This window comes from Engystomops pustulosus, chromosome 8, assembly GCF_040894005.1.
Source record: "Engystomops pustulosus chromosome 8, aEngPut4.maternal, whole genome shotgun sequence".
Classification (NCBI taxonomy): domain Eukaryota; kingdom Metazoa; phylum Chordata; class Amphibia; order Anura; family Leptodactylidae; genus Engystomops; species Engystomops pustulosus.
Window position 1 is genome coordinate 110,925,477 of NC_092418.1, and position 8,973 is coordinate 110,934,449.

Consider the following 8,973-nt stretch of genomic DNA (forward strand, 5'->3'; position numbering starts at 1 on the left):
TTATGTTTAGTTTTAAGTAAAACTATGACCATTTTTGTGCCCGTGTTTAAAAAATAGGAGGAGCCTCTTTTTATGGAGAAGATATTTATTTAGAATTGTTGGTGCTAGAATTTTATTTTAACCAAAGTTTACGCTAACAAGTTTATCTATATAATTTTATACCTTTTTTAAATTTAAAGAATTGGTATTTTTTAACAAAAGAATGAGAAAGGTTACAGAAAAAACTCTTGTACTAATATATTTATTATCTGCATACAGTCCAGGTTCATAGCAGGCGGGCATCCAGCTTTCAAACTTGCCCATACTGCTCCGCCTATCTACATAAATTCAGACCTGAAAGGACCTCTAGCACCAGGGGTGAGACGCTTGTCACCAGCTGTTGACACATTCCCATTGCATGGTTTCTTTTATTTTCCCCTTGAGTTCAGTTTTACCATCTCGAGACTGCAGTGTTTATGTCTGTGTTTATGTCGTTTGTGGTGAGATTTGTTTCATGTGTTTAACCTGATCATGTGATAACTGCTTATCTTGTACTGTATCTAGGCAATATCCTGTAGTACTTTGAGATTGCAGTAGGAAACCGGGTCTAAATGCACTTATATTCAAAAACTTAAAAAATTTAAAACATACAACTTTGCAGTATATCGCAACAGAGAAATATCCATTGTGCTCTGCTTTGGTTGTTATCATGCTAATCTCCCTCCCTCCTGATAAGCTTTTCCCTTTGCTTAATTTTGTGTTGCCCAGTAACTTCTCAAGTTACACAGACATTCCATAAGAGGGGATTCTGGAGAATATGCAAATAAATTTTCCAGGATGGGATAAGGAAAATTATTCCTCTTTTAGCTACCTTGTAAGGCTAAATCTGTTCCTTCTGGAATAAATACCGTAAAGTGGTTTAGTTTTAATCCTGCATTATGTCATTAGGCTTCCCAAAGGTCATGCTTGATGACAAGGGAGCTGCCTTACAAGGTAACTAAAAAGGCATGGTTTTCCTTATCCTGTCCTGGAAAACTTATTTGCATATTTTCCCAGAATCCCTGAGAGGAACGTCAATGGCTATAAGTTACCACATGCGCTAATTGGAAGAACTCTTACTTCCCGACCCTACAGGTAGAAACCAAAGCAGGGACCACATAGTTGTGGGACTAACATCTGGTTTAGGGAACCAATGGGGAGTGCTATCTCCTGAGTACACCTGCTTCTTTCCTATTCTGGTAGCCCTAAAATCTGAAGTATGTGAGAGGAATGGATTGTTAGCAAGAGGAGAAGCAGGGAAGGCTTTTCTGGGTAACTTAAAAGATTGGAGTCTAGCTTTAGGGGAGCCCTTAACTTTGGGACACCCAAAATGCCAAGGACACCCCTGCACCCAGCAGCTTTGAAAGAAATGCAATTTACAGTTTTAGAGATAACAGGTGCTTGAAAATAAAGAGTTAAAAACACGTAATAAAACTGTGTTACTACTCAGAAGCATTTTTTTAAAAAAGGTAAAGGTGGGGTATCCTTTAACATACCTTATATACTCGAGTATAAGCCTAGTTTTTCAGCACAAAATTTGTGCTCAAAAACCCTAACTCGGCTTATACCCGAGTCAACTAAAACATAAAGACAAAACTCACCTTTCTGACGTCACCCGTAGGTCCTCTTCTGTCTGAGACAGTCTGAGACAGAAGAGGACCTACAGGGGATGTTGGAAAGATGAGTAGAGTGTTATTTTTTTTCCTACTACAGGGGTTGGGCAGGCTGTATGCTACAGGGGCTGGGCAGGCTGTATGCTAAAGGGGCTGGGCAGGCTGTATGCTACAGGGAGCTGGGCAGGCTGTATGCTACAGGGGGCTGGCAGACTGTATGCTACAGGGGGCTGGCAGACTGTATGCTACAGGGGGCTGGCAGGCTGTATGCTACAGGGGGCTGGCAGACTGTATGCTACAGGGGCTGGGAAGGCTGTATGCTACAGGGGTTGGGCAGGCTGTATGCTACAGGGGCTTGCAGACTATATACTGGGAGGCTGTAACCAATGCATTTCCCACCCTCGGCTTATACTCGAGTCAATAGGTTTTCCCAGTTTTTTGTGTTGAAATAAGGGATCTCGGCTTATACTCGGGTCGGCTTATACTCGAGTATATACGGTAATTTATTGCAAGGTCGGCACAAGATAAGCAAAGTTTATCAGTAATATTTGCCCACTGATGAGACTGTTATTAAAGTTACTGTAACTTACTCTTCTCTCTCTATCCATTGTCTCACAGCCAACAAACTACTCCAACCCAGTTTATGCAAAACTTTTTGTGGAAGGACACAATTGTCGGAATTCCTTAATCAGTGTAGAAGAAAGACGAGAACTTCTTCCAAAGAAAATTGAAAATGCGATCCGGGAGACTGTGGCTTAATACCTGCTGTTCCGTTACCTTTTATACTCTGTATAAATGTATAAAATATTACTTTTCTATGTACCAACAGTATTATAATTGTTTTGTCATCAGCATTACCTCTTTTTTCATTTTCTTTGTTTTGCTGATGACTAGACTGACCATTTGTATGGTATTTTTATGAAAAATAAACTGCACTACAGTACGATTTAAACTATAAATGCTGCTGTTATAGGAAATCATTTTGTTTGTTAAAACTTAAAGGGACGCCCGGTCCCTTTGTAGAGGAAAGATGATGAGAAATTCGTTTTATATGAACTTTTTTAGGTTCAATATTATCTTTTCATTAAAAAGTACAAACAACAGGAAATTTGTTCGACATTGGTTTGAATTGTGATGTTCCGGATGGGGCGGATTTATTGTGTCCAATTGGAAAACCAGTCTTCGATGGGATGGGGAATCTAGAATCTAAAGTGGAATCAAACATGATATTTCTATACATGTCATCGATTAAGTGTCTATTAGTTTGGCTTTAGAATAATCCACAAATAATATAATTCTGAAAAGTGGAAACATCATGAATGGTGTAAGGTTATGCAGGTGGGTTTGGTTTGGTTGATGGCTTGCCAGACCCAAAATAGTTTCAAGAACTTTAGACCTTATACAGATAGAAGAGTGCTATTTATGGGTTACTTACCTTAGTACTACAGAGTTATTAATACTCTGTACTACCCCATAGTGGAGATATTCCACCTCAGAAGCAATGGAGGGATGTGATTTATTAAAATATACCTTTTTAAAGTTTAAAAATCTTTGAACTGTTTGGTATATATCGAAGAAAAAAATTAACTGTTTGGTCAAAATGAGCGGATCTGAACTGCCCATTCGACAGCATGCTGCTGACCCGTACACCAAACCCAAACAGCCAATCTGCCAAATTAATGTCCCCAGTAAATAGCTATGGCTATGAATGGCAATCATAGTCATAGCTAGTAGCTAGGGGTGTAATTTTGCAAGATTGGCTGTTCTGCAGCCGGGGTCTAGCAAGGTGCACCCAAATCCCTAACCGGAACAGGAAGTTTGTATCCGCTCATCTCTACTGTTTGACTAAATAGATTCAACTTCCCTTTGAAAAGGTCTGAACTTTTTTTATTGTATGGATTCGACTTTATTCTATCTTCAAATGTTACTTCACCGTTCATATGTTGAAGTATTGTGACTATTTAAAAAAAATAAAAACCTAAATACCACTTGATTAAATCGGTCGAAACATTCGACACTTAAAACCAGACTAAAAAATTCTGATGACATAAAAAATTCGGAAAATATTATCCATATTATGTATCCATAAGATACATTATGTGCATTGCAGTTACTCAACAAAAAGTAACACTTTATGCCCAGAAAATTATGAAATCATCTTAATAAAAGCCCCCAATGTCTATGGCATCAGAGGATGTTTAAATTTTTTTAAATTACAGTAGGGCTCCCTGGCAGCTGCGTACCAAATTAAAGATGTTGTGGGGAGCCATAAAATGCCCAAGAGAATGAGCTTGAATATTTAGCTTCAGTACTTGCCTACATTTCCTTCTTTGAATACCGGATTTTTACAGATACCTGGTAGTATTTTAGAATATTTGCATTTTCGTTATGAAAACTTACAATGTATTCTGAACCTTCAATATTTTTATTCCAGCCTTCTTTCAGCGCCAGCACTAGATATTGACTCCGCCTCTTGGGCCATAGCAGATATAAAAACTATAACAAGTCTCCCCCTTCTAAAATTTTAGAAAATTCATATATTACCTTATATACTCGAATATAAGCCTAGTTTTTCAGCACAAAATTTGTGCTCAAAAACCCTAACTCGGCTTATACTCGAGTCAACTAAAAACATAAAGACAAAACTCACCTTTCTGACGTCACCCATAGGTCCTCTTCTGTCTGAGACAGTCTGAGACAGAAGAGGACCTATGGGGGACGTCGGAAAGATGAGTACAGTGTTATTTTTTTTTCTTCTACAGGGGCTGGGCAGGCTGTATGCTACAGGGGTTGGGTAGGCTGTATGCTACAGGGGCTGGCAGACTATATACTGGGAGGCTGTAACCAATGCATTTCCCACCCTCGGCTTATACTCGAGTCAATAGGTTTTCCCAGTTTTTTGTGTTGAAATTAGGGGTCTCGGCTTATACTCGGGTCGGCTTATACTCGAGTATGTACGGTACATAGATGCAAGTAACTATGTGTGTCCTAATCATTGAATGAGCGTATTGAAGAAAGATAAGGAGGATAAAAAAGGAACGTTATAGTCTCGAAATTCTCTAGAATTTTTTTCTATGTTATTTTTAAGTAATGAAAAGTTACACTTCTAGTTAAAGGGAAATTAAAATATGACGAGTATTTGATTCTATAGTTTAGTACTGAAAAACGTCTCACTCTGGGGGATAAACACTTGAATTGCAAATATTTTCTCCCAGGTAGGTCGGAATTTAGCTACAGGAACGGGATCTTAAATAATGTCTGGGTTTAAGCCTTTTTCTGTTTTTTTTTTTAAAGTTTTCTTTTTTTTTCATGCATGCTGTTTTTTTCATGACTGAGATGAAAAAAGTAAAATACCCCAATTCTAGAGCTTAACAATCGTTCAGATATGAAAACAATTCCCTGATAATTGTAGTGACAAAAAGAGATATATGGGATATTTTTGTAAAAAAGTGATACACAAAGCAGATGATGTTTGTCCTATTTTTTAATACTAACAAATTATTCACAAAATATTCTATTTGAGGTTATATTTGTACAATACTGTACATGCAAGAGAAACCCTATAAAGGTTATGTCCCAAGTATTGAAGTTATCCTCTGAATAATGTACGGTGCAGGGCCTGTAGGGAGGGTCATAGGTTATTGGGGACCCTTTTGTTGCGTAGCGGCGCAGGCTTCCACGCGATGCAAATTAGAGGGCGTGTTCAGTCAGACGGTCCGCAGTATTTAACTTTCAAATTGTGTCGCTCTCCCTATGTTAAAGGTGCACCACAAAAAAGATGGAGAACATTGCGGGGAAGCGCCATATTAATGATCTCGGAAGTCTTGAATCGCCGCATGCAGCATTATAGAAGGACAAGGCACTTTTAGTGAACTCGAGTGACCTTGTAAGCAGAGATTGTTATAATTAAAGGGAAATTAAAAATATGACGAGATTATAACGCCTCTCTATGTCGCTTGTAGAGGCCGATTTACTTCCCCCCAAAAAATCACCAGGCGTATAAATACACCTGGTGGTTTTCTGCAACACCCGCAATATAGTGCCGCCCCTTCCTCTCCTGACGAGCTATCTTGCGGCTCCGATGGAAAGTCATGTCACCAGAGCTCAGGTCACATGACGTTCTAAATTGGCCGCACGCTAGAGCAGTGAGTAGCTCCGCCCATCCCGATGGCTGTGTGCGATCATCCACACAGAGCCATGAAAAAGATTGAGCTGTCTTTGTGACAGCTCAATCCTGTACTGTGATGGGGGCTTATCAGCCCCCAGGATTAACAGCAGCCCCTGTATACAGTGAGAGGCATGCAGGGAAGATGCTATATGCACCCTCTCTGCAGGTCTCTGTATACAGATCACTGATAACTGTGATCCAATGGACTGTTGCTATTAAATCACTGTTATCTGTGATCTATATAAAGATTAGTGAGGAACACATATGCCCCTGTAAAAAAGAAATTGTAATTTTAAAAAAATGAAAAAATAAACAGTTAAAAAAAGCTATGCCCTCAATCCCCCAAAGATAAATGAAATAAATTTAGCGATGCGATGTCATCCCCAACACACCAGGATGGCATCTGGGGCCGGCATCAGCCCCGGGAGGAGGGCGTCTGTGACTGGCGTCAGGGTGTGGGCTGGGACTCTCTAAGCAGACACTTCATGATCATGCTACTTCATGCTATTAGATGTTGTGTGCTGACAATGTGCTCTGATTATCAGGGTACAGGGTTTATCTACACTTTTATTTAGCTTCAGAACATTCTACTAGTAACTGACACATCAGAGATGAGAGATGATAAGATCCATGAGATGGATATAAAACACAAGAAACTTTCATCTCTGCTAAAAAAATCTATAAGAAACACAGATTAGCTCTGCTATATGCCTCCCGGATAAAGACCTTATCTTGTCTGTAACTTGTAGAATAGGTCTCTGCAGGAAGTGCCTGTATCTGAGCTGGTCTTGTAATGCAGGAGGGAAGGGCAGAAAGCATAGAGCACTGCATCGTGCAGAGAAGAGAAGCTATTTATGAGAAGAAGGCGACCATTTATGGTCAGATCCAGGGAAAACAAAAATTGTAAACACCAGGACTGATAGAGACAGGTTCTGTCTGTGAAATGCTGGATTTTTGTTGATAACAGTAAATTAGAGAATGTGTTATTTTGTTATCCTGGGTATATTTAAGAATCTTGTCTTTGTGGGAAATACCCCTTTAAGAAATAGATAAAAGAAATGGAAAATAACGCAAACACCAATGTATAAATGTTTATTTTTTTAGTGAAATAATCTCGGGCTGGATACCACAAATATATTGAAATATATAGCAGTATATATAAACAGGATGCCATGATACCAAATGTATAGGAAGACAGAAAAAAACTAATATTAAAAAATTATTAATATTCATAGTTATTAGAATAACAGTAATATTCTAGAAGAGCTGAGCTGATAGGAAAACTTCTGTGAAACTATTGGCAGCATTGACAATACCTCCTGGATGGCAGCCATTTCAATTGTAATTTTAGGTTTGTGAAAATATAATCTATAAATACAAATAATATTAAAACAACTCCACTAAATAATGGATAAAATGATAATATTTATGAAAATAAGAGAGCTCTAAAAATATTTAAAATAAAGACTCATTTCATTGTGGTCGTGTGAATGAGGCATTAAATATATTTAAATGAAATGTGTAATTTTTTTTTTTTTAATTTTTAATTTTTTTTTAATTTGTGTCATGTAATACCTCATTTTGACCTGTGGTGGTGCTGTAGCGAAATAATTATCTTCCGGCAGGATCAGCAGGAAATTTTGTTTGGAGATTTCTGCTATGTGCAGCCCACGCTGAGCCTGTTTTTGGAAAAGCTTTTCAAAGAGAGACAATTTTGTTAGACTCCACTAGGTTACATATGCAATGGACAAGAAGGAGCTAAGCAGATTGAAATCAGATAAATATTTAAAAGTTTGTTCAACTTTGCTTGTCTGATATCACCCCAATAAGCCATTGTAAAGGGTAAAGGGAACCTGCCATTAGCAATTGACCTAATAAACCACTCCATAATATTATCAAGAAGCAATAACACCTTCAAGTTAATGTTTCTTTCATGTCCCAGTGGGGTGGAATCATCCAGAAAATTCACTTTAAAGTGAGATGGAAATTGGTTGTATAAAGTCAAGGAGGAGGAGAGTCTAACACTGAAGTCAAAGTGGGGATCTCTGAACACCTCCCCCTCTGACATTGTGCATGAGATTGACAGAGTGATGTCTCTGGAAGCAGGACCATAAATTACAGTGAAGGGGACTTGCTAAGGAAGAGAGAGCTTGACTTCAGTGTTAAAATCTCCGCCTCCTTGACTTCATACAACCAATTTACATCTCACTTCAAAGATGATTTTCTGAATGATGCCACCACACTTGGTCATGAAAGAAACCTAAAATGACCTGAAATGTGTTCAGCCGCTTGACAACACAATGGTAGTAGTTTATTAGGTCCACCTCTGCTGACAAGTTAGTTTTTGGGAGGTTTTATATACAGTAACTCATCAAGTGGCAAATAGCTCTGCACTAGCTGTAATTTCTCATTTCCATGTTCTTACTTTGCTTTCCTACTTATTGATTGACCACAACGGGCAGAATTATGCTGTAGCTTTTGGTCTATGAACCACGGACTTCACAGAGTCCTGTGGCGGGGACCGACATCACTTCTGGCAATAGGACTTCTTACATGATAGCGCTCTATGCAGGGGTGAACCTAAATTACCGGCTGCCCAAGGCAAGGCATACAATGGCGCTCCCACTGCAATATATTATTTTTAAGGGTTGGGTCCTGCTTTGTAGTAAGTCACTGCACCCACAAACATTTTGCTGCAGGCAAGAGGCTCAACTCGCGTCATGGGTGGTGCACCCCTGGATCTATGATGTAGGGAGTTCCTGAAGGGGCATTAAAGGGGCCATGCCAGATGGTGGAGAGGGCCAGCGAGGGGCATTCTTTCAGTGCGTCTAATCACCAGCCATAGCTTATGACCATTTAGGCCCAAGTTCTAGCGCAACTGTCTGCATGCGCAAACAGGAACTCGAAGTCTCCTGATTTCTCTGGTGTGGCACTGGGGCAGACACCGTCCTCTAGTGTATGTGTAAATTCACTTACGGCCAGCACTAATCATGGGTATTACCAGCAAGGGGTGTGCCGGTAGTCCGGGCTAGGGGGTCCAAACCCACAATGTTTGGCATGGACACAAAAATTGAGGTTTGGGTCTTCTCATCACTAATCACGAATTTATACCGTCAGAAAATATACTTACGATAATATGATACAAATCGTTACATGTTATAATAATATTGCAAA

The 8,973-nt window shown here is 39.2% G+C and overlaps 1 protein-coding gene across 6 annotated transcripts in view; it reads left to right on the forward strand.

The window, feature by feature from the left end:
- Positions 1 to 4,170, forward strand: part of LRP1B (LDL receptor related protein 1B) — a 1,123,330-nt gene extending 1,119,160 nt beyond the window's left edge. For 5 of the 6 annotated variants that reach the window (XM_072122223.1, XM_072122225.1, XM_072122224.1 and 2 more), the window contains 2 exons: positions 259 to 357; positions 2,250 to 4,170. In XM_072122223.1, coding sequence (XP_071978324.1) covers positions 259 to 357; positions 2,250 to 2,390 — 240 coding nt within the window. In that variant the 3' untranslated portion in view covers positions 2,391 to 4,170. The remainder of the gene's footprint in view (positions 1 to 258; positions 358 to 2,249) is intronic. The other variant, XM_072122226.1, reaches the window with a different exon arrangement.
- Positions 4,171 to 8,973: the final 4,803 nt, after the last annotated feature.